Raw genomic sequence first — 26,042 nt, 5'->3', positions numbered from 1 at the left:
GATCTAGAGCCTCTCCACTCTGCAACGGTTGGGAATTAAGTCATAGCTTTAATGGTCATTATGTATCTTTATTGCAGGCGTTACCAGTAACGTCTCCATCTTTATGTACCTTAAACCCTTTGTAACTGAGGGCGGGAGGGGTCTGGCGAACTCTATATAAGCCACCCCCCCTCTTCAGGGACAGGGGTTCGCACTTTCTGTAACACACGCATATAATCTAGTCGACCGCCTCCGGACTCCGAGACGTACGGCTGTTACTTCCTCCGAGAAGGGCCTGAACTCGTAAAACTCCCGAGTACAACTCCTCCATAGCTAAGATCTTGCCTCCACATTCCTACCCCCCATTCTACTGTCAGACTTAGAACCATGACACATATGGTAAACAAAGAGGCGACAGACATTCCAGTTGCTGAACAAGGTGAAGCGGAATGGCCCTATTGTGCTCTCCTGGATGCAGAAGGCATGCAGGACTCTAGTCCAACCCCTTGTGATGGTCGGTCGCCAATCATGTAGTTTGAGAGGTAATCTTGAGTAAACTGGTTCAGGACCCACTACAAAAGAAAAAAGATTCAGATATTGTCACCTAACACAACTCATTACGGGCAGTAAAAAGAAGGCTGCGGGGTTCTTACTGCAATTCACTGTTGTCTTGTATAAAGTGTAAACAAATAGTTCGATTGACATCTTTTGACCCATTTTAGTAACAGGCAGAGGTTGAGGATGGAGGCGCCGGCGATGGCACGACCTACCAATGGTTTCGAGGGTTGTGTGTGTCTGTGTGAGCGGAGGTTGTGTTTGAGGAAATACTGCGACAACTGAAAATTTTACTAGGCGGGAGTAACAAGGCGGGGCTACTGAAAATTTGGATCAAGGGAGAGCAGATATTTTTGAGATTGCGAGGGATGCAGAGGCAGGAGTAAAATGCCGGGGCTACTGAAAATTTGAATCAAGGGACTGAAGCAGAGAGGGATGCAGAGGCGGGAGCTTTGGGGGAGCGAGCTAGTGTGATTGACAGACCGGCTGTGGACTGTAGCCGACGCACCTTCTCGCGTAAGCCATAGGCGTACTATACACTGACGGTGCTCCAAGATATTTTTTACTACATCTCACACGGTTGGTGAGAATAAACTGTGTGGGATCTACTTGATTTGAATTACAAAATGGGGTCACAGTGGCAATGGACAGTGTTTGAATTGCTAGACCTTTTATCTGCAGTGAACATGCAACTATATGTGTGTCGTAAAAGAATTGGAATTATTCAGGGTTCCTTTGGACATTTCATACATTAAACTGGTTTCTAGCCATTTCAGGTGCACAATTCAAAATTAAACTACATGCACATGCTCCGGTGCATACAAATTGGTTCAAAATCAAATCTGTGTCCTTCAGTGCATGCTTAGGTCCCATGAAAGAAATGAGAATGAATTTTTCGGGGTTCGTTTGGCCTTTTTTATACATTAACTGGGTTTTCTAGGCATTTTATGTGCATAATTCAAATTTGAACTACAAGCATATGCTCCAATGCACTAAAGTTGGTTGAAAAATCACATGTGTGTCCTTGGGTGAATTTCTAGGTCCCATGCAAGAGATGGGAATGAATTTCAAATACCAGGGCACTGTTGATTTCCTGCAAAACGTTGAGATACCTGGTTTTTAAATTCTAGTAGATCCAAAACTCTTTTGAAATTCATGAAACTTGGCATGCTATCATGGAGTGGCATCAACATGTCGTGGTGAAAATTTTGTCCCATTTGGTGCAGGCTTGGGTATAACCTTCTCACAAACCAGAGCTTCTCACAACAAGATGATGGTTTCGATAGGGAACGCACCACCTTTGGGGACGAGACGATATCCGTTGCCTCTTATTGTTTTCAAAAAATTTCTAGTGTCAACATAGAACAATAGGAGTGTTGTGTTCAATCTTGGATTTTTTTTCGGGGTTTGTTTGGCCTTTTTTATACATTAACTGGGTTTTCTAGGTATTTTATGTGCATAATTCAAATTTGAACTACAAGCACATGCTCCAATGCACCAAAGTTGGTTGAAAAATCACATATGTGTCCTTGGGTGAATTTCTAGGTCTCATGCAAGAGATGGCAATGAATTTCAAACACCAATGCACTGTTGATTGCCGGCAAAACGTTGAGATGCCTGGTTTTCAAATTTTAGTAAATCCAAAACTCGTCTGAAATTCATAAAACTTGGCATGCTATCATGGAGCGGCATCAACATGCCGTGGTGAAAATTTTGTCCCATTTTGGGAAGGTTTGGGTATAAGCTTCTTACAAACCAGAGCTTCTCACAACAAGCATGATGGTTTTTATAGGGAACGTACCACCTTTGGGGACGAGACGATATCTGTTGCCTCTTATTGCTTTCAAAAAATTTCTAGTGTCAACATAGAACAATAGGAGTGTTGTGTTTAATCTTGGATTTTTCTGGGGTTCGTTTGGCCTTTTTTATACATCAACTGGGTTTTCTAGGCATTTTATGTGCATAATTCAAATTTGAACTACAAGAACATGATCCAATGCACCAAAGTTGATTGAAAATGACATGTGTGTCCTTGGGTGAATTTCTAGGTCCCATGCAAGAGATGGGAATGAAATTCAAACACCATGGCATTGTTGATTGCCGGCAAAACGTTGAGATGCCTAGTTTTTAAATTCCAGTAAATCCAAAACTCGTGTGAAATTCATGAAACTTGGCATGCTATCATGGAGCGGCATCAACATGTCGTGGTGAAAATTTTGTCCCATTTGGGACAGGTTCGGGTATAAGCTTCTCAAAAACCAGAGCTTCTCATAACAAGCATGATGGTTTCGATAGGGAACGTACCACCTTTGGTGACGGGACGATATTCGTTGCCTCTTATTGCTTTCAAATTTTTTCTAGTGTCAACATAGAACAACAGGAGTGTTGTGTTCAATCTTGGAATTTTTCGGGGTTTGTTTGGCCTTTTTATACATTAACTGGGTTTTCTAGACATTTTATGTCCATAATTCAAATTTGAACTACAAGCACATGCTCCAATGCACTAAAGTTGGTTGAAAAATCACATGTGTGTCCTTGGGTGAATTTCTTGGTCCCATGCAAGAGATGGGAATGAAATTCAAACACCAGCGCACTATTGATTGCCGGCGAAACATTGAGATTCCTGGTTTTTAAATACTAGTAAATCCAAAACTCGTCTGAAATTCATGAAACTTGGCATGCTATCATGAAACGGTATCAACATGCCATGGTAAAAAAATTGTCGCATTTGGGGCAGGTTCGGGTATAAGCTTCTCACAAACACTACAAGAAATATGTCAACTTGTGACCCTCACTATTGGCCGCTGAAAGGTCATAGTTTTTCATTTGCGACCTTTTTGTGACAAAAACAGAAGGTCAAAAGCTGGCGGTCGTAAACTGAAATTAGCGACCTTTAACAGAAGGTCGTTGAACCCATGACCTTTTGTTTTGGTCACTGGCGGTCTGCCCAGGCCACGTCGGATCCGACGTGGCAAAATTACGACCAATTGAGAAGGTCGTTGGTAAGATTCAGCCCGGTCCAATTCAACGCTTTACATGGGCCGAGCCCAACAATTCAGCCCATTTAATACATTTATTTCTGTTATTTTTTGTCAGCTACATGGGCCAAGCCCAACTGGTCAGCCCATCAATTTTTATGCACGTTTGGCTTTCAAGAATATAGGTCAATTTTGTGCAGCCCATTTCTGGTTTACATTCGGCCTTTTTATACATTCAAATAATAATTCAATCCTGATGTTGGTCCAGTACTCTTTTCAGCCCATTCACATATTCGTACAAATGATCCTCCTTTTCGACAAATTTTGCAAATCATTTCATATTTCAGCACTAAATATGTTTACATCACGGGCCATAAAGCCGTACAAAATAGAATCACTTGTTCCTATACAAAACTATCAAATGATACGTACAACAAAACAGAATACAGAAAATTTAGTTCAACAAAAATAAGTTTTCTTCCTCTTCCATCTTCCAGAACACAAAACACCTGTGAAAGTAAAGATGCCACAACAAAAATGGAAGGATCAGCCAATAGAAGCATATTGAGTACAAGGGAAACACGCACTGTGAAAATTTTGAAAGCACGAATATTTTTTATATTACCATAACAAACAGAAATGTAATCTGATTGCATAAGGCATATGGCATTATCAACAAGACAAAGCAAAATTTATAGTGCCAGCTCGGGAATAAGATAAATCAAAATTTATAAATCTATAGCATCACACACAAGGTCTAAATTTATACTATGTTCCTTTAGAAGCAAGAGTTGGTTCATGTCTAGCTTTTATTGCAGATAACTAGTACATTTTCACACAAAAAATAGGAGCGACATATGTTTTAATGATCAACTCTGGTGTTTGCAGTATATATTCACAGCATGTAAGAATACTTTGATTAACAGACTAACCAACCATCAACTAACACTTCACAGTACCAACTAACACTTCATAGTACCAAAAAATGGGGTGGCGCTCACCACTTCAGATGTGCAGCAGCCATGAGGGCTTCTTCCTGTTCCACCTACAGCAGCGGCAGCTTCTACAAATCTGAGACACAAAACAAACGCAGGCAGAAGGAATCAGAGGGAGGGGAGATGAAGAACATGGCAGGCATTTATATGATGGCAGTACATATGAAACAAACAGCAGCCCACACTTACATCATCATGTGTATAACAAAATCACGGTCGCCTCTACAGACAGCACTACTAGAGTAGAGAGCCAAGCATAATAACTCTACCAGGAGACAATGTAAACACAGAGTCACACCATTGACAGATTAAGCCTTACAACATGTTTGGTGGCTCAGTGGGCAGATGTATGCATGCACAAAAAGGGGGACAATTTTTCAATCAAACTGAAGAAAAACACACATCATTTAGTAACCAGTACAAATCCCGGTAGTTGTAGGTGCATGCATTGTGTAACAATGAGTAATCAATAGCATTTCAGAGTTGTGCAGTTACTAGTGTGTCGTCCTCTGTTTACCACATCACACATGGGCATGAGAAAATTGCTAAAAACCACTGATCGTGTGCTAATCTACTTAGAAAATATGGCACATGATGGCAGGCAGTAGATATGAAACAAACAGGACTCCACACATGCATGTGCTATTATAATGTACAGAACAAAATCAGTCACCTCTACGACAGTAGTAGATACACAGCCATTATTTAGTCATTACAATTACAAGAAGCTCTTGACTCAAGGCTCCATACTTAAGAGTGCTAACACTAGATGTCCAAAGCAAGAAAGTTTCAGCTAGGTTTTGTCTTTTTTTTTTCACTTTTTACACTACAGCCGTCAGGGTAAGAAAGTTCAACAACAGGCTGTACGTATAGTATGAGCAACACAGGACAGTAAAAACAGTGAGCAAAAGCCAAATGAATTGATTTATCTCTAACTAGTTGGTAACGAAGCATGGCACAAGAGATACATGTCATAATGCCTATATAAGATGCAAAAAATATATGTGCATCTCATATCAGACTAAGAGCCAACTCTGCATAACAGTTCTGAACTTCTGCCAAAACTGAACACAACATGTACCAAGGAAAATCAACACTTGTAGATTCATATCACAGTAACAGCCAACACTGCATAACAGTTCTGAACTTCTGCCAGAACTGAACACAACATATACCAAGGAAAATCAACGCTTCTGAATTAATATCAGACTAACAGCCAGCCAACACCGTGTAACAATTCTAAACTTCTGTCAAACTGAACAAAACATACACTGAAGGAAACAATCAGCAAACAAGATGAAAAGTGTAACAACCTGAGGTTCTGTCAATAGGATTTCCTCCGACACAAGTGCTCACTCCTCTTCCATGCTTTGGAGCCATCGCTTGAACTGTATCGGTGCCCGATTCACCACCGGAAGCACCAACCCCATCACCACGACGATTCATAGCGGAATCACGCGGCTTGAAACACCTCGCCCATGGATCCTCAGGCAGGCCTCGTGGACCAACATCACGCGGGCGAGGCACGTTCTTCTTAGACCCGAGGTTATCAGAGGCTCCCTCTTGGAGCACCTTGAGCCCATGGCCACTACCCACATGGATCATGCTCCTGTCGGGAGTGGCGTGGTGGTGGTGCTGCTGCTGCCCACGGAGCTGCTGCATGAAGGACGCCTCCATGGAGCTGATGTACATGTTGTGGGTGTCGTTGGTCCATCCGGCCGACACCAGCCCCCCAACCTGATCACCCTGCTGAAGAAGGAGGTAGAAATCAGTTTAAGTTTTACAGGTGCAAAATCACATCAAACAGCTGTCCGACAGTAATACTGGACATCCAGATGTCCAAATGGTTATTATATACAGCATACACGATCTGTTTGCTTGGCTTTGTACTACTATATAGCACTAGGACATCTTGAGATCATCGCAGATCAATCAAGTGCAGCACATGATCCTAGTTTCGGCATCACATCAAGTCCTAACTAACAATCGAATCAACAGATTAAAGCGCACAACACCTAGTGGACAAACCTGAAACACTGAATGAGTTTACAGTTAAGACTGAACTTTCGTACTCGACATAACCTGGTGCTGGTGGTGCCCTGGTCGATCGACGCCACGTACACCTCCTCCGCCTTCCCCTTCCCCGCCATACTCCTTCCCCTTCCCCTTCCACCACACGCCCCAGAGCAACCTCGCCGAAAAAACAAGCGCCGAACCCTCCGCCGGCGAGCGGACAGAGGGGGGCGGCCGGAGCAGCGGACTGAGCCGGTGGAACAAGCGAGGATGCGGTCGGCGTTGAAGTGGGAGGCAGTGGGACGCAGATCCTGGTTGTCCTCCTCCTCATTGTCGATGTCGTCCATGGAGGTCACCTGCCAGTTCAAATCCAACCCAAAAAAGGGGATCAGACAAGGAAGTAGAGAGAGGATCGGGGCTGGGGAAGGGGAAGTAGAGACAAGGAAGTCGGCGTCAAGCTCGGCGTACTTGCCGGCCTTGAGGTAGCGCACGATGCGGCCGACGGGGAACTGGAGCCCGGCCTTGGACGGCCGCGACACCGACTTGGTCGCCTTCGCCTTGCCGCGGCCAGCGACGCCTCCGGTGGAACTCATCGCCGATTCGCCTTTGGGGGAGGTCCGGACGCGGTTGGTGACGACGAAGGAGAAGACGATGAAGACGCGGCAGGAGCAGTGCCTCCAGTGCGATGACCGGCCGCTCTAGGAACCGCTCGCAGTCGGCGGCGGCGGCCCGGTGGCTCACCCAGATGCCGCCGCCGAGGACGACGAGAGGGACGAGGGGGATCTGGATCGGGGGAGAGGAGGGAGGGAGGGAGAGAAAGAAAGAAAGAAAGGAGGCGGGGGTGGATGGAAAACGGAGGACAACAGAGTTAGGGCTTCTTTGATTCAAAGGATTCTCAAAAGAATTTTGAAGGATTCTAATCCTTAGGATTTTTTCCTATGTGAGTTGTTTAATTTGTAGGATTGTAAACCGTAAATTTTTTTTCCATAGGATTCATTTGCACTAGATTTCATAGGAAATTTTCCATCCACTTAAACCTCTTTGAAAAAATCCTACGTTTTTCTTGTGCACAATCAAACACTCATACAATCATGTAGGATTCAAGATGACATGCCAATCCAATCCCACGTTTTTTTATTCCTGCATTTGGGAAATCCTACGAATCAAAAAGTTCCTTAGGGTTTCGCCTCACGTGGGGTTGGTGGGGGAGGCGAGGGGTGAGGGCTGCCCTTGGATCCAACGACGTTTCGTGCATGATCCGTGTGTCTGGTCCATGGTCCAATCAGAACGCAATACAACATTATGATCAACTAAATTGGTCGTGATAGATTTAAAAATAAGATGTTAAAATCATATAAGCTATTTTATGATCATAGAAATTCAAAAAAATAAAAAATCTTCTCATTGTGTGACCAATTGTGAACTAGCCTTCAGGAAAATAACAAACATGGAATGTCAAACAATGTTGCCAAAAGGAGTTTTATTTTCTTTGGACGAAAAAAATATTTTTCATTTTTCAAGTGCCCAAAATGAGTTTTTTGTGAAGAACCTATCAAATAATTGTTGCAAAATTAGACCAAATCAAATTTCAAAATACTTGGCCATATTTAATGCATGATTGACCAAATGATTGGGTGTCAAAAGTTTTGATCCACCTTTCGTGAAAAAAATAAATTTCTGTCGATTCAGCTGAAAAGCAGGTCAAATTTGAACTGCAGCTGCCTCATAGTTTGCTCTTTATTTCTTCTAAAAAGCATTTCTAAGCACATAAGTATCTATTTAATCAGAGAAATACCAAAAAATTCCAAGATTCAACCACTAGCTAGGAACGGTCATGCCCGCCGTTTTGACCGCATTTTGAAACGGGCATGAAAAATAAAAAAATAAAAAATTAGAAAACCTTCGCATTGTATCATTATATGTGGCCAAGTTATCAGGAAAAATAATAAACTTGTAATATGACAATTGTTTTAAAAAAATGCTCTCAGAAATGAGCTATCATGTGTGAAGATTCATGAGTTTCAAGCGAGATGATCAATCTTATGGCCACATTCATGGCATAGTTTGTTCAAATGATCTGATATTATGCACAAGGATGCATATTGGAATGACAAACAATGTTGCCTAAGAAAGTTTTCATTTTCTTTGGACGAAAAAATCATTTTCCATTTTTCGAGTGCCTAAAAGGAGGTTTTTTGTGAAGGACCATCCAAATAATTGTTGCAAAATTGGACCAAATCATTTTTATAAAATACTAGGCCATATTTAATGCACAATTGACCAAATGGTTGGGTGTAAAAAGTTTTGATCCACCTCTGGTGAAAAAGACAAATTTCCGCCGATTCAGCTCGAAGCGGGTCAAATTTAAACTGCGGCTGCCTCACGGCGATGGACGCGCCGCACTGAGCCGGCACGCCCGCGGCTTGGGTGCCGAGTTTGGAGTAGAAGAACTCCCCCCAGAGCTCAATGGTGGGGAGAACGCCGAGGAAGCCTTCGCACAAGGTGACGAAGGCGGACAGCAGCACCACCGTGTTGGGGGTGAGGTGGTGCGGCTGGAGTCCGTAGAACTCAAGAAAAGAGCGGAAGAAGCTCCTTGTCGGCAAGCCCAGGCCGCGTAGGCAGTGCGAGCGGAAGACGACCCGCTCGCCGTCCTGCGGCGCCGGCGAGATTTCCCCCCTCCGCACGAGGCGGACCCACACGAGGTCCTCGCCGGGCAGCCGACGCGTCTTGCGGAGGAAATCGACGTGATCGTCGTGGACCTTCGAACCGTCCCAGGTGCCGGAGTGCGCCGTAGGGGGCATGACGGCGGAGGAAGAGCTCATTGTGAGCGGACCACCGCAGCGCTCGACGTAGCTTGAGGTGCAGCGGCGAGAGAAAAGAAGAAGAAGAAGCAATGAGGAGGAGGGACGCGCGTGCTCCGCCGCTTCCCCTCCTCCACCTACTTATAGCCTCATGGTTGCGAAGCCGAGGGGGCGGTTGTGGGATCTACTGCGCCCACTACCCCACGCCCCCACGTTTATCACGCAAAATTACTGCGCGCAGTAACTCCGCGGGAACCTCAAACGTCCACTCCGGCCGCAACGGATCCGCTCGCGCGCCGAGGCGCGGTAGTGGGGGGCCCCACCCGTAGGCATGTCCCGTCGCACATGTGGATGGTAAGACTGGCACGGCCGCTTGTTGCCATGTGACGAGCCCGAAACGGGCGGCGGCCTGGAAGCTTAGCAAGCACGCCACTGGGATCCCGCCAGGGCATTCGAATTTTTTTTGGACAAGTCAAATTGGGTGAGTCCGTCGCTTGCCAGTCGGCCCGGCAGAAATCGAACGAGGTTTTCACCTCAAATACTCGGAGAAAGAAACTGCTGAGGCTCCTCGGCTGGTTGTCCGCGGCGCCTCATCGGCTTCGGGGACTACTGTCGGAGTAATGGGCCACGGGTAGGCTAACCCGAGGCCAAAACCTTTCAAGACATCGGGGCTGACTGCGCCCCTCGAGACGACAAATGAAGAGCCGCCTTCTGGAGGACGGCTGAAGGAACAGTCGGCTGCCCGCATGCGTCCGAGTCCTAGAGACGAGGTCAAGACCGGCCGACTCCCACCTGGCGGCTTTCAGAGAAGCCGACCACGGGGAGTCGGCCCACGGCACCAACAAAGCCCATGCCCTCATCAGGGGGATGGGATAGGGAGTGGCAACAGTGAAGCCCACTTCCTCCCCTTTTTCAGGAGATGGCTAGGCCACAATGCACTGTACCAACGGAGATCTCCGTCTGGCGCGGCACTGTTGCCATGCCATCCCTGACATCAGCAACAATGGGCGGAGTCCTGTGCCCATGACGGCCTGTCAGTACGGTCCACGGATGACGGGCCCTACCAGTCAGCGAGAGTCCAGAAGACGGCAAGAGCGCCACTAGTTGGACCCGTGGGGAGCCGACCCCAGAAAGTCGGCCTGCCCCTCCCGCGGGTTCCCCGCGCCATTAACCAGACAAGACGGGGAGTGGCTACAGTGATCACCCGCCAGACGACGGGGCTGTAGCCACGACCCCATGACCGAGTCTGCATCATTAGAGGCACGGCTACAGTAATCAGCAGCCGGCAAGACCCGCAAGCGGCGGGTACGGCCTGTCGGCTCCGTACCAGACCGGTCGGCGGGGCCCACCAGTCGGCGGGCCCCAGCAGTCAGCGGAAGGGCCGGCAGGCGAAGAGACTGACGGCTGGGCCCTGCGCCCAGACAGTTTACCATTGTACCCCTGGGGGTAGGCCTATATAAACCCCCCAGGGCACCCATGCAAAGGGTTCCGATCCATTAGAACTAGACCAGATCATAGAGGGGGGAGAGAACTGGCTCTGCCTTCTCCTACCTTCAGCATACAGCTCGAGGAGCGCCCTTGTATTCACTTTGCCTTAGTGATCATGCGGAGACCCTGCAGAGCAGGACTAGGGGTGTTATCTCCTAGAAGAGCCCCGAACTTGGGTAAAGTACGCCGGCGTTCGTGTCTACGCCTCATCCCGTTTCCAGGCACCGGCGACGTTCTACTCACCCCCACTATGATAAACCATCCATTGGCATATGTCACACCCAACCCCCGACAACGACGCGATCGCGCTGCAGTCTGACGACCCTGAGAAACGGGTCTGGCCTTCGTACCTTGGCGGAGGAAAACCGGGCGACAATGGCGTCGGCGAGGGGCACTGCGAAGGCCGGGCAACCGACGAGCCTGTGCTCGTCGGGCCGACGAGCGCTGTCGAGAAGCTCGCCGGACGGCACATCCCATGCATGAGGAAGGCATGCAGTTTGTTGACGATGGCCTCCTTCTCGTCCACGTCGGTCTTGTGCCGCGCGAGCCAGGGGAGGACAAGCGCGCACGTCCTACCCGTGTGTTGTCTGTTTCACCTTAAAAGCGGCCCAAATTAGGACCGGGGATGAGTCGAAAGCGGACAAAAAACAGACAAAAGTCCGTTTGCGCCAGCGCACTGGGCCATTTGGTATTTTCGTTTTGCTCCAAACGGATACATCCGGACAAGATTGAGTCGCGCGATGGAGTTGACCTTGGTGCGCGGCTCGCCCGCCCAGTTTCTGTCCCAATCCGCTCGCGATCCAGCCTCCCATCCGTGACCACCTCGATTGAGTGGAAGCCGCTCGTGCGTGACGCCGTCTTCTGGGTCGTCGCATCCAGCCATCCCGTCCATCTACTGTTTGGTCCTAACACGGCAGCCCACATGCATGTCATTGCAACACAAGGAGTCCGCTTCTGCCCCTGTTGTGCTCCACCCTACCTGCAGTTCGGCGCTACCTGCTGGATCCTGGCGTGAAGGTCGCTCGATCATGCCTCGCTCGCTGCTTTGACCGCTTGGTGCTGGCTCCGCTGACTGCTTCTTATCTTCAAGTACAAAAAAATAAGTACAATGTTTTCGTCCGGTACACTTCTCCCTTGGCGGTGTCCCTTACATCGGCCCCGTCTCGCATACACCTTTCTGCAGTTCTTGGTGCTCGTCTTCTGCTGACCGTGATGGTCGCTCTTTAACGACTCCTCTCGTGAGTTGACCTCCGCACATGATGATTGTCACCTTACATCAACTACTCTCACGACTTGCATCGTTGATTACATGTCAAATCCTCACTCACATCCTTCAACTCAATCTACTGCATGCCACTCAGTAACCAGCTACAGGAAAATAAAACTACAACCTTTGTACCAAAATGTAAGACGTTCCCCTTTTTTGGAACGTCTTACATTTTGTTATGGAGAGAGTGCAAAGTAGTGTAACACCAATGATTACTTGGGAATGCCAAGACTCGACACATCTCTGAACTTTCTTCCAACTGCATAATTTGCAGGTGTCTTGAGATCCAATAATTTTAGCTGTTCAACAGTATGTGCCGAGCTTGAACATTGTCGTCCATCAGCAACAAGTCAAGATTAGGGTACTAAAAACATTACAAGTTCACGTTTCTTCTCACCAATCCTGAATTTTGGTTCTGATTCATGGCTTGGTCCATAACTGTAGTATAATAAGTTACAAATTGACCTCATAACATAATTGCATCCACCACACAAATAAGGTTCCCCTGCCTCACCTTTACAATTCTTGGACCATCAGCACCTAAACAAGCAACTCCCATCAGCACCAACCATAGGTGCCAGCTTAACATGATTGTTGACGTTAAGTTGCCAAGGAAACTCGAGGATAAGAGCTTGCATATATACAAAGGAAACAACATTTAACAATAACCGAAACTACTACATATGTGGAATAGAAGAATTATAGTATTTGTTTTTTTACCTGGAGTACAACCATTATCACCAGAATGGCCACGAAGAAGTGATTCCTGCTAGAAACCTTGAATATGTTCAGCTCATCTGTTTCATTGCATTGAACTCATCAAACACCTTAGAAAAGAAAGATGAAATGATATGTATACCCAACTATGTTAACAACATATACTTCTGGTTCACATTCGATGAAATTATTAAATTACACCGGTACATCAGGAGGTAGCTACTCCTGAACTATAAAATTCAGAATTTAAGCTTTTAATCCTGAATAAATGAATACAGTAAACATGTACAGAAATTGCCAAGTTATGTTCTCTATTGCCCAAACACTCGCCAAGACTACCTTATCAAAGGATCAAGGAGATACTAGTAACTAGCCAAGTTAGGAGGAATGACAGCCATATCTTGCTTTGTTTCTTCAGATCCAAACGCACGCTAAAGGCCTTTCTTCCGGATAAAAACTGGTCTGTCAAGCCCTGAAATAGTTACGCTGTACGTCAGATGTAGAAATACACATGTCACAATTGCAAGGACAAACATAACTGCTCCCCTCCTCAGTTTATCGCAAAAGATAAATTCCCTCTCTAATACATAATTAATTAATGGAGGCGGTATCCCTGAATAATCTCATAAATAATGGAGATGCACGTGTGATGATTATAAAATGGATTATGTTAACCTTTGAGTCCTTCATTTTCCATGCACGTGGGATTTCCCACAATCTATGCAGGGGCTAAAATATCATACTGTTGAGCACCAGAATCAGCTCTTTCAGTCCTCAGTTTCACAGGACCAATTTCATCTTATGACTGCCGTAAAATTCAGCACATACTACTAACGCAAATTTCACTCTCCAGCTAAGATTTTCAATGAGGCACTCTTCGCTACTAATATTATCAAGCATAATTAAATATCTCACAATATCAGCAGGCAATCAACAAGGTGGACCATCAACATGCATTTTTGGAACTAGAATGTGGCACAGAGAAATATGATCAACAACTAGGGAGTGGAAATTATGCTCTTCTATTACAAAGGGATAACAGTTAGTACTTAGTACTCCCTCCGTAAAGAAATATAAGTGTTTAGATCACTATTTTAGTGATCTAAACACTCTTATATTTCTTTACAGAGCGAGTAGCATCTAAGGTCTAATATAAATAAAGGATTGTGTGACTGACAAGCAAACAACAACCAATTAAAACAATATTTTTCTGCAGAACCTAAATATTGTACAAGGAACATCTTTACCTCTCGTGTGAAAGAAACCCTATGCACACAAGGTTAGACAATTAAAAATACATAGTTTATATTACCGGAAGTAAAAGGAATGCACCTTTATTTTGAAATGGAATATCTGAAAAGCCTACCATACAGGGAGATTCAAAAGAATTATCATGGAACCTTGATTTAAATCTTTTCAACTTGCTGATTGCATATCAAGGAGATCAAGGAGAAGAGGGTTAAGTCCTCTTGGTTTGTGGGTTGAGTCTACCAAAAATTCAGCAAATATTGACAGTCGTTCTCATTGCAATGGAAATAAATCCATCTGGAAACTGCTAGGAGCCAAGCATTGCTCCAGACAACATGAAACACAGAACAGAAGTTAAATTACTCATGTCATCAGATGGATAATCACATAATTTTACTTGTGACATTGGGGTAGAGGTGGGATGCAAATCCCCACAATGGCAAAGTGTTGGTATGGCGCTAGCTAAGCTTGTAATTACTGTTGCTCATAATTACTGTTGCTCCCCAAAAGCTCGAGACATTGCCGTTCAAATAAATCCAACTTGAATTCTGTGAAGTTGGCTAATGGCAACTAAACAAGAAAATTACGTGATGCACTGTATCTGGACTTCTGGAGTGAGCGGAGATTTGGGAGCATTACTGAAGAATATACGCGATTCTAAAGAATACACACGCAATGAAAAAGTGCTGAGAAACTCTGTCCTTGCCAGAATCCGCACCAGCCTCGAGGGGACGCAGGCTTTCCACCAGCAGGAAGATGCGATGCCCCAGGCCCGAATCCTCTGCAGTCGATTTCGCACGCTGATGCCCACCCCCGAATCAACCGAGAGCAGAAGCACAACAGTAAGGATGCTGTAATGTGTCGTCGCGAAGCCGAGGCCCCGATTCCTCTGCGGCTGGAGCCAAGCGACGACGAGGACACCCAACGCAAAACCGCCCGCTCGCGGCCGAAACCGATCGACCCTCGCCTCCGACCTCGATGCTGCTGGAAGTGGAGCCCGCGTTTCCCAGAAACTGCAGGGAGGCTAGCTCGCAAGACCCACGACCAAATTTTCTTTTCCTCGCTAACATAAAAAAAATCATTGTCTGCCAACCGTGGTGGGAATTGTTTTTTTCTTTTGGTGGGTCAACCGAGCAGATATGAAGGGAGTCCGGCTCGGTAGGTCGTTTGATCGGGATGAAGAATAAGTTATTCTTCACCCAGGGATATATATATATATATTATATATATATATATATATAGAGAGAGAGAGAGAGAGAGAACTGGAACGGGCTCCAAGAGGAGGAAGCAAGCGAGGGGAGGAGGCGGCTGCGCCATTTGCTCTGCTTGCTTCTCTGCACTTACGCGGCTCCCGGGGTTCTGGTCCAAGCCAGAGGGGAGCAGCCGCCGTTTGAGGCGCCCTGACTTCCCTTCGTCTTCTTTAGCAGCATGTGGTAGACAAGGGGAGATAAAGCCCCACAGTTCCGCACCTGCTGCTCCTTGCGCCCCACGCTGACCTCTCCTCCACCCGTGATGCATGCGCCGCCTAGAGCTCGGGCCTCGATGCTCCCTCCGCCGCTAGCCTAATGACCGTCCCTACAACCCTGAGCGTCTCCGCCGACCCTGACTATGCTAACGACATGATCATCAATGGCGACGACCCTCGGTATATTGCCTTTGTGAAGGGACGTCTTAGTGAGCAGCTTCTTATGTCTGATTTTGGCCTACTTTCTTGGGATAGAGGTCTCTTCTACCTCTAATGGCTTTTTTGTTTTCCAAGAAAAATATATCCAGAATCTTCTTGCTCATGCTGCTCTTACTGATGAGTGCACTGTTGAGACTCCCATGGAGCTCAATGTTCACCTTCGTGCTAGCGATGGTGACCCTTGTCTAATCCGACGTGTTATCGTCATCTTGTTGGGGGTCTTGTTTATCTAGATGTTACTTGTCCAGATATCTCCTATCCCGTCCATATTGAGTCAGTTTGTCTTTGCACCCACATTGGTTCACTATAGTCACCTCCTTCTCCTTCGTGTTCTCTGATATCTTCATGGCACGATCTCTCACCGTATGTTCTTTCCCTACTCTAGTTCATTACAGCTTCAGGCCTATTCAAATGCTACATGGACTATCCCTGGGATCGTCGTTCACTTTTTTCTTACTGTGTTTTTCTTGGTGGTTCTCTCACTGCCTCGAAGACAAAGAAATAGACTACAGTTTCATGTTTGAGTGCAGAGGCTGAGCCTCGAGCTATGGCTCTTTTGACGACAGAGGTGACCTTGTTACGGTGGTTACTTCAGAAGTTTGGTATTTCTGTCACTACACCTACTTTGCTCCTATTTGACAATACATGTGCTCATAGTGTTGCGCGCGACCCAGCGGAGAATGAGCTCACCAAGCATATTGGTGTTGATGCTTTTTTGTGTGTGCAGGTCTGCGAAATTCGGGTTATTGCTCCTCAGTATGTGCCTTCGGAGTTACAGTTGGCAGATTTCTTTAGGAAGGCCCAAACTAGAGCACAACATGACTTCTATATTTATCTCTCCAAGCTCGGTGTTGTTGACCCACCATGAGTTTGAGGGAGGGGGAGTTAAGAGTTATATATTTAGTCGTGTACCCCTTTGTATTTTCCCCGCTCTATAATGTTTTTTTGCATATTGTAAAACACTTGTACCTTACAATGGCATATGGCCACATGGAAACACAGTTGCATATTTCCTAACAGGTACCTCCCTCCTTGTTAATGGCCAAAGACTTCTTAGCACATTGTCCTTTCATGTTCCTCAACATACCATGCAGCTCATTTCTGGTGGTCAGATTGTTGACTCTGGTTGTCGGGTAATTCTCGACTTTGACTCATGCTCTGCTTCGGGCCGTCACACTGGTGCTCTCCTTGGTGCTGGCCCCCGATGTCATAACTCCCAGGGCCTTTGGGAGCTTGACTGGCTTCACTTTCCCTCCGTTGCCACCGCCGCCAGTCTCTCCACCTCTGTTGCCTTGTCTACCAGCTCTTTTCACCAATGGGATCATCGCCTTGGTTACTTGTGTTACTCTCGTCTCTCATCCTTAGTTCGGCGTGGCCTTCTTGAAACGTGTGAGGCCTTAAAGCACTGACTCGAACCTTTGCCCTCTATGTTCGCCTTAGGCACCCCCTTGGTGATTGTCAACCGTATGTGGTCCTTTAGCTGATGAAAATCGCTTTGCTTTCCTCCAAAAGCTGAGTTGTGCTCCTCGCAACATGGTCCTCGGGTCGTTACCGATGACTTCAACTTGATCTAGCAGGCGGGGGCGGGTAAGAATAACGCTAACCTAGAAAGAAGATAGATGGGCAGATTTCACCGTTTCCTTGATGACCTTGGCTTCGCGAGATCAACCTCATTAGGTGGGGCTACTATTCGAGCAACGAGTGACGGTCACCAACGTTGGCGCAGCTAGACCGCTTGTTCTGTTCAACGAATTGGAGGTAATGACATCCTAGTTGCTTTTCAGTGCGGATACTCCATGGCATTAGATTTAGCCTGTACACCATGATTTTCACACCTAGGGCTCACCAGTCCCACTTCAAGGATATCTGGCCGAATTTTGATGGCTTCCGCCAGGTGGTTGCTGATGCCTAGCATGTGTCGTCGCACCTTCGCCAACTCTAGCTTTTGGCTGTCCTGCTGAAGCATATGGACAACACATTGTAGCTGTGGAGCGACCGGCATATTGGCAGCATCAAGCTACAACAGCTCATGGCTAAGGAAATCATTTTTCAGCTCAACGTGGTGCAGGAGTCCCGACAGCTGTCCCAAAAGGAGTTTAATCTGCACAAAGAGTTGAAGCTTAAGTTGCTTGGTTTGGCCTCCCTCAAGTGCATCATCCCCCGCCAGCCCTCCACTTGCACTAGCTAGCCGAGGGAGACGCAAACACATGCTACTTCTACATCCATGCGTGCCACTGCCACTGCCACTGCAAAAAATCACATGGTTGCCATCGCCCGTGACAGTATTGTGGCCTTGACCCATAAGGATAAGGAGTAGACGCTGGTAGACTACTCGTCCATCATGGGTTGCGCCATCCCTCGTAGAGTTTTTTTACCAACTCACTTTGGAGATCATCAAAGATGAGCTTGCCGTGGTCGTCCACCAACTCTATTTGCTTATACCGGGTTGCCTCGTCGAGCCTAATGATGCCCCCATCATCTTGGTGCCAGAGAAGAAAAACTCAAACAAGGTCGCGCACTTCCACCTGATATGTTTGCCGCATACCTTTGGTAGGCTTTTCTCCAAGTTGCTTGCTCCACATCATGCCTCGGCTCCCAGAACTAATCAAGGAAAACCAGAGCTCCTTCATGCTCACCACTAAGGACTTCCACATTAGAATCATCGCAACCCTCGTGCTCAAGGTTGACACTGCGAAGGCATTCGATTCAGTCTCATGGCCCTTCCTCCTATGGTCTCACGGCACGCCGGCACTGGCAGCAGGTTCAACGAGTTGGTGTGGATGATTCTACCATAGACACCCTCAACAGGGTGCCCGAGAGGCATATTCTTCACCGTCATGGCCTGTGGCAAGGTGACCCCCTTTTGTCTTTATTGTTTCTTCTTTGTGCTGCAAGTGCTCAACGCCTTGCCGATCCATGCGAAGAGCATTGTCATGTTAGAGCCATCGTGCTGGCGTGGCGTCAAGCACCTCATGTCAATGACAATGCCGACATGGTCCTCATCCTGTCTTCGACGTGCGGCAACCTGGTCTTGGTGGCACGTCGAGCTTATGCACCAACTTCGACAAGTGTTCCTTTGCACCAATCTATTGCAGCATCGCCGAGATTTAAGTGATTAAGCTAAGCTTCGCGTGTGCTTTCCCAGCGCTCCCGTGCACCTACCTTAGTCTCCCCTTGTGCAAGATTCGCATGGTCCACATGTAGCCTCTTCTAGACAAAGTTCTCAACTGCATCCCCACTTGGATTGAGAATCTACTAAACATGGGAGGCTGGCTCATGCTTGTCAAATTAGTACTTCTCTCCATCCCAGTTTATCAAGCCATCGCCATGCAACTACCTCTGTGTTTACTTGCGGCAGTTGAGAAGTACATCCGTTGCCTGGTTGTGGGTTACTATGTGTGCTGCCTCGATCCCACATCTTGTCTTCCCTTGTTGGGCGGCCGCATCACCGCAGACTCAGGCACCACCATCGGCGAGCAGGAGCACGAGCAAGCGTCCTTTCGACCTTGTTCCGTCTGATGTCTGGGGTCCATCTTTATAGATGATTTCTCCTAACACACATGGATATACTTTATTTCTTCCAGGCATGGAGTTCGTGCGACGGAACATGGCTAATTTTCAGGGGCCATGAAATTCCTAGCACAAGGCAGTCCATAGCAAGCAGCAGCCAGCAGGCCCGCTACTTGATATCCAGCATGGGCCCGTAAGCCGCCCCGCTAGCGCTAGCGCATCTAGCTGTCCAGGCTGCATAGTCTCCCATGGAGCCCAGGCGTTGAGCAATCAAGGCATCGAGCCATCGAGGACACCAGGTCGAGTGGACTAGTCGTCTCCAACGCCGCCTCCTGCCCTCATCTCTTGTCTGTTCGTCTTCTCTCCTTTTTCTCCAATACGACGCTTGAAGCTCGGCGATCCTCCATCGGTCCATCCCCATCCAATTCAGCATGTGATGCTTCTATCAGCTGTCGGCCATCGATCCATGAGTTCCGCAGATTGCATTCCATCTATTTTACATCTTTTCTATACATGTTTCAAGATCCAAGTCATGTCTTCTCAGGATAGACAACATGAATCCGGTTACCAAAAGCATTTCAAAAAAAACAAAGAAGTTAGGTCGATTACAGAAAGAAGCCATGGATAAGTTTGTTGCAAAAGAACCACATGTGTCCTCTAATAATCAATCACAGGATCAAGGCCTCACGGTTGATAATAATGTTGACCCTGATGTTGACAATGATCATAGAGATGAACAAGCAGAGAGAGAAAATAATGATGAGGTTGATGATGATCTTATTGGTAACACAAACATTGATATGGATAATAATGGTGATGACATCGGGACAACTAGTATTGATGTTAACTCAAATACTTCACCTGTTGCGGATGTCGGTGGTGCTTTTCATGTTAATATATTTGATCCAAGAAATTGGGGTTCTCTTGATCCTAAGCATATTGACATTTTAGCACAAAAGGGCCCTAAAAGAGACTCACAATTTCAGAAAGGTCTTAAGGACAGATATTCTAGCAGGTTTTCTACACTATTCTATACTAGAATTATGTCAAATGGGGAGCATTGCGATAGAGATTGGCTTGTCTATTCTAAGGACCTCAATAGACTATTTTGCTTTGGTTGTAAATTATTTACAAAAAGGGCATAGAAAAGGTCTGTTGGCAAACGAGGGGTGTGATGATTCGATACATCTTGGCAATACACTTAAAGAGCATGAGACAAGTGTAGATCATGTTTTGAATATGACCACTTGGTATGAGCTCCGTACTACTAGATTGCAAAAGCATCAAACTATTGATAAAGATGCTCAATGACAACTTGAGAATGAAGAGCATTGGAGAAATCTAGCCTTCCGTGGTAGTACCAGCAAACTGTATGAAGACAACAATGGGAAGCAATGGGAATTTCTTGGGTCTGGTAGAGATGTTGGCTGAATTTAACACAGTTATTCAAGAGCATGTTTGTAGTATTACAAATGAAGAAACTCATGCTCATCATCTTGATCATAAGATTTAGAATGAGTTCATACACTTGTTTGCTTCGGCTATTAAGTTTGAGATTTTTAAGAAAATAAAGAGTGCAAAATATTTCTCGGTCGCACTTGATTGTACCCTGATGCAAGCCACCAAGAACAGATATGTTCAATTATTAGGTATGTGGATTCATCTTCAAGTCATGTTTGTGTAGAAGAATCATTTCTAGGATTTTTAGATGTAAATGGTACAACTCGGCAAGGACTTTTAGAAGTGCTAGAGAATGAACTTAAGCTTCTTGATCTTGATATAGATAATGTGAGAGGACAAGGGTATGATAATGGGTCAGATATGAAAGGAAAAACATCATGGGGTACAACGGAGAGTTTTGAATGTAAATCCTAGAGCTATCTATTCTGCTTGTGGTTGCCATAGCCTTAATTTAACACTTTGTGGTATCATCCAACACATTTATGTAACTTTCCCAATTTTTACGAAGAAATGCAATTCTGAAAGATAACATAGATAGGAGTGACGCTCAAGTTAGTATCAGCTACACGTTGGAAGAGTTGTGTCAACAGTGTTAAAGCTATCAGATTTAAATGTGCAGCCATTTGGGAGGCTCTACTTTAGGTACCAAATATTTTTACATTTATTATTATGTAATTCCTTTGGCTATCTCCAACTATAATATATATTTCCTTTCTTTTCATTTTAGGTATCCGAAACTGATAATGATATAAACAAGCAGCGGGGCAAAAGGTTTGGCATATAATGAACCTGGGGAATATGAATTTAAGTGGCAATAGTAATTTGGTCTGAGGTATTAGATGTTGTTAATTTAGTAAGTAAACACTTGCAAGCAAAGGATATGCTTATAGATGTTGCTATTGAGAAAGTGAAAGGGTTGATTATTTTTTCGAAGGGTATAGAGAAAGTGGCTTTTTAGAAGCATTGGAGATAGCCAAAAAATTGCAGTTGATATGGTTATTAGTACAACATTTCATGAAAGACGAGAAATTAAAAGAAAGAGACATTTTGATGAGAACCTAGATGACACAAAGGTGCCACACAGTCTGCAGAGGAATCGTTTAGAAACGGTTATTTTCCAACTATTGTTGATCAAGCAATTATGTCACTTACAAGCAGATTTGAACAATATGAGGTTAGCAGAAAGATTTTCGTTTCTCATTTACTTCGAAATCATTGCAGTCATTGGATAATGAGAGCTTGAAATCATTTCATAATCTTGAGGCAGCCCTTAAAAAAGATGGCAAATCTGGCATTGATGCCAATGAACTGTAGTGGAGTTGAGGTTACTTAAAGATTCCTTTCCAAAGGATGATATGGGGCCAGTTGAAATTCTAAAGTTTTTAAAGTGACATGATTGTTTTCCCAATGCAAGTATTCCATACATAGTTCTATTGACCATTCCTGTGACTATTGCATCAGCAGAAAGAAGCTTTTCATAATTGAAGCTATTGAAGTCCTATATGTGTACTACAATGACACAACAAAGGCTTGCTGATTTGGCCACAATTGCACTTAAGAGTGAAGTATTGGAGAACATTGATTGCGAGGATATAATTGAAGATTTCATTTCAAAGAACACTAAAAGAATGTTGTTATTCAAGTAAAGACTATGCAACCAAGTTTTGAATAGGTATGATTCTTGAATATATTCCTTGTTATGTAAGACATTATGATATATACACTACACCTGTTTTAATTTTCTATTGTCGTGATGAGGGACTAATTTTGCCGACCCGGCCCTGATTTCTCCCATAGTGAGGTCTTATTGTCACCTTCTTGAGACGACTCGTCCGTTGATAGTCACTACTCTCTTCCACCGCACTTTTGGGCCAAGTCTGTCTCCACTTCCATCGATCTTCAATCTTCAGCAATCCACTGCTTTGCAAGGTGGCACTCCTTTCAAGCATCTATTTGATTACTAGTGGACCCGTTGCGCCAAATGGCGCAGAGGCACCCTAAATCCATGTGTGCGATGAAAAAATATCCATAGTTGAATCCCCTTTAATAGAAAATATGGGTGTCTAGAATGAGATGTGTATACATATTTTACTTTGATAGCGCAGCGTATATGTTTTAGTTAGCCTAGCTATGGGCAAGTACATATCATAATAAGCATAATCTCCTTTAGTCGAAAAAAATGGTGTCTTGTTGTGTACAATGAGATATATATACACATCCTAATTTGGTGGTATAAAGCCCCATTCAAAACCTCTGGCATATTTACACACCGTTACAGTAATGTGACTTAATAGCTGTGTTGACTGAAAATCTATGTTGTTTTAGGTTTCCACCACGGCTGAGCATGAGGGGAGCTCGCATGAATGATCCTGTGAACATTAGCTTTGTTGAAGCCGTGGACACCAGCTTTGATGAAGGCGTAGAGACCAGCTCCGATGAAGGTATTTTCAGCAATGCTAGACATCAGTTACGCGCAGGAAGATAAATATATCTGCAGCCACAAATAATGGACATGCAGAAGAAAAGGAGAGCAAACCTTGAGGAGCAGAAACGAGCTGCAGGTCTAGGAACAGAGCAGTTCGTCTAACGTGCAAAATAAACAGACAAAAACGTAAGAACACAGGCACAACAATGCAGACATAAAGCCTGTCAATCTATCAACGCATTAAAACATGTCTGAAAGGCCATCCACTACATACAAAACAACACGACGGCATCACAATAATACCTTTAATCTAAGAGAATAATACTGAAGAAATGAATGGAAGGAGAACAGAGCTATAAAGCTTTTATTAATCGATGAGTAGCCCGGTTCTCTTTCCAATAATAAATATGCAGAAACTGGGAGAGATGGCCACCGATCAATTTGACATGCTGTGCTTTCAGCCAAACTAAGATACACAACCAGCCAATGTATTTTTATCTCCACTGCACCAATCTTATTGTAAGCTAATCTAGCAGAAAAATAAGACAATAAACCATGCCAAAATCATCATCAGTACACAAGCGCACGGCCCATGGTATATGCAGATAACTCAACCGTAGACAAAAGTAGGCCTAGCGCCAGAAAACACACCCACCAAATTATACCAAGCAAAAGAAAGCATATACTATAAATTGCAGAGGCAGCAGCATACGCAAAACGTAGGACTCATAAGAAATACAAAGAAAGAAGCTAAGGAGCAGTGCATTACCAGAAGGAAGAAGCACAGCCAGGACAGCAATGTTGATAGCTCACTGCCCATCTCCATGGTACGCAAGCACAGAGGAACTAATTCAGTTTGCAGGAGAACGCCGATAACCTCACAATCATCAACCTGCACGCATAATAAGGTCAAAAGGCTTGTTTTCTCGTAGAGAAGTCAGTCTCAGATGCTACATCAACAAAACAATCAAGAAATCAAGTTTTGCTCATATAGTCATCCGGACACCGAAAGCTGAAGCAAGCACATGACAACATATATGCTGAAATTACAGAGCAGAACTGGGTAGAGGAGTCAGTGAGTCTCAGATGCTACATCGACAAAACAATCAAGAACTCAAGTTTTGCTCGAGTTGAGCCTTGAATCGGCAGCCTTCACACCTACCTTGCTCTAAATTAGTCAAAAGAAATTAAAATATGTGCAGCACATAATACTTTTGAGAAATCAGTGTACACAGACATGAAGAATTTGTAATCCAATCTCCGGATGCAAAACAGCTGCATCATACGTATATATGCAGTCCATATTTCATTCTCATAATTTTCTTACAGCACTTTCTATAATTCAAGCAGGTTTTTTCTTTCTTGCCACTTATCAGTAGAACAAAACACACCAAAAAAACAAGAAACAATCTAAGAAATGTCTTCACACTTTCAAGAAAAAAAGATATGGATTATCAAGCGATGGGCGCCTTCCCTGTGTGCTACCGCCAGCCTCAACACCAACTCCACATATCAAGCACATTGCCTTTCCACTGACCCCTCGTTGCCTGAGAAGAATAAAAGAGGGAACGACGTGTGAAGCTCACCTTGATGTGTTGGAATCAGATGCACTCGCTGTAGCTCGACCGAGCTGTGCCCATGATCTGGACCGGCGCTCCCGCTGGCTGGCTGTACAGTCCGCTGCAGGTTTTAGAAGACGTGCCCCAACCTCCTCGTAGGTCCCGATCCAGGAGCAGATCGAGCCGCCACCAACAACAAGGTCGAGCCCGAACCTCGCCGGCGCAGTCCGACGCCAGCCGGTGACCCACTCCCGTCCGACGCGACGCCTCCGCGGCTGCTCTCCTCTTCCCCCCTCTTTGTTCCTCTCATCTTCTCTCTCTCCTACAGAACAAATCGAGCGCCGCCACCGTCGCCCTTTGCCTGCACGCCTCCGCGGCTGCCGAGGAAGCTCGCCTCCAAGCCCGCCGAGGAGGTTTGCACGAGATGCGGGAGGTGGGCGCCATTGACACCAGAGGATGCGCGACCGTGGAGTGCGCGAGGAGGCGCTTCGCTTTTTCCCTTGCCCTCTTTTTCTGTGGAAACTGGGCCACACGCAGCGCTGGGCCCGCCCTGCATGCGACCGCAACCAACGACGCGACGACCCCGACGAATGCATCCAGGGCAGCCGACGAGCGGGACCAGGACCAGCGACAGCCCAGCCGTCATCGCGGTAGGCCAAAGGTGGGTGCAGAAGCCGGGTGCACACGCACCGGCCGACCCCTCCGCAACTGCTCCCCCAACGCAAGGCGCGAGCAGCGCGCCAGAGCGTCCCACCAAGAACTGTTGACCCAAGAAAACACTACCCTACCCCTTACACCGTGGGACATGCAGACAGTGGCACCGGAGAGCGGGACCAAGGGCAGCACCAGCCCACCCGTCATCTGTACATCACAGGTGCGGCAGCAGAAAACGGGTGCATCAGCGCCGGCCAATTCCTCTGTGGCTCGCCCATTCTGCATGACGCGGACTCTGCGTGACGAGACACGGGACGCAGCAGGACTGGCTCACCCGAGCAAAATTAACCCAGCCAATGAAAGGTATCGCCGAGCCCACCAGTCATCGTGCATCAATGAAAAAAGTCTGGGTCAAAACAGCCTGTAAAAATCAAACGATCGTGCACACGCGTTGACCTGACCAGGCGTGATCGAACGGCAAGAAGCGAAGTGAAATCGGGGGACGCTTGGGACGGCGGGTCGCCCCGGAACCTTATATGTTAAAATTTCCTGATTAGTCGGCACTTCAATTGTCTTCGTCATTGTCTATATGGCCCTAAGCAAACCCCTCGTGCCTGGTTTGAGCGCTTCATCTTAGTGGTGATTGCGGCTAGTTTTTGTCGAGTGCTACACTTTTGGTCCACCATTCAACACGTGGTCGAACACTTC

The 26,042-nt window shown here is 45.9% G+C and overlaps 2 protein-coding genes across 9 annotated transcripts in view; both read right to left on the bottom strand.

The window, feature by feature from the left end:
- Window positions 1–3,820: 3,820 nt before the first annotated feature.
- LOC125520613 (uncharacterized) lies at window positions 3,821–7,381 on the bottom strand. Of its 4 annotated transcripts, none has more exons than XM_048685591.2 (5): window positions 6,961–7,381; window positions 6,580–6,876; window positions 5,821–6,256; window positions 4,514–4,583; window positions 3,821–4,021 (listed from the first exon to the last, which is right to left on the bottom strand). In XM_048685591.2, exons 1-4 carry the CDS (start codon window positions 7,111–7,113, stop codon window positions 4,576–4,578), a joined length of 894 nt encoding a protein of 297 aa, XP_048541548.1. In that variant the 5' UTR covers window positions 7,114–7,381; the 3' UTR covers window positions 3,821–4,021; window positions 4,514–4,575. The 4 variants fall into 4 exon arrangements, with proteins under 4 accessions (XP_048541548.1, XP_048541542.2, XP_087382464.1 ...); XM_048685585.2 differs by having other exon boundaries at window positions 5,821–6,253; XM_087526338.1 differs by having other exon boundaries at window positions 6,989–7,380.
- A 5,034-nt stretch (window positions 7,382–12,415) lies between these two features.
- The window catches only part of LOC125520579 (uncharacterized), a 39,902-nt gene continuing 26,275 nt past the window's right edge, over window positions 12,416–26,042 (bottom strand). Inside the window, exons 4-7 of one of the 5 annotated variants that reach the window (XR_015604823.1) lie at window positions 23,891–24,013; window positions 23,233–23,279; window positions 13,133–13,265; window positions 12,416–12,873 (exon numbers count right to left, since the gene is read on the bottom strand). Coding sequence is in view for 3 of the 5 variants with exons in the window: in XM_048685535.2 (XP_048541492.1) it covers window positions 23,008–23,152; window positions 23,233–23,279; window positions 23,891–24,013 (315 nt within the window). In the remaining 2 variants the exon portion in view is untranslated. Of the gene's footprint in view, window positions 12,874–13,132; window positions 13,266–22,839; window positions 23,188–23,232; window positions 23,280–23,890; window positions 24,014–26,042 lie in introns of those variants that run through there. The other 4 variants (XR_007288747.2, XM_087526323.1, XM_048685535.2 and 1 more) reach the window with 4 other exon arrangements.

Source organism: Triticum urartu, chromosome 1A (assembly GCF_056163025.1).
Source record: "Triticum urartu cultivar PI428250 chromosome 1A, HENAU_Tu73, whole genome shotgun sequence".
Lineage (NCBI taxonomy): Eukaryota > Viridiplantae > Streptophyta > Magnoliopsida > Poales > Poaceae > Triticum > Triticum urartu.
This window is presented reverse-complemented; position numbering and strand designations above follow the sequence as displayed.

Coding starts and splice junctions, on each gene's coding strand:
- LOC125520613 (XM_048685591.2), bottom strand. CDS start 7,113: ATGAGTTCCACCGGAGGCGTCGCTGGCCGCGGCAAGGCGAAGGCGACC. Junction 6,877..6,960: donor AGCTTGACGCCGACTTCCTT/GTCTCTACTTCC, acceptor TTGAACTGGCAG/GTGACCTCCATGGACGACAT. Junction 6,257..6,579: donor CCAGCACCAGGTTATGTCGA/GTACGAAAGTTC, acceptor CTCCTTCTTCAG/CAGGGTGATCAGGTTGGGGG.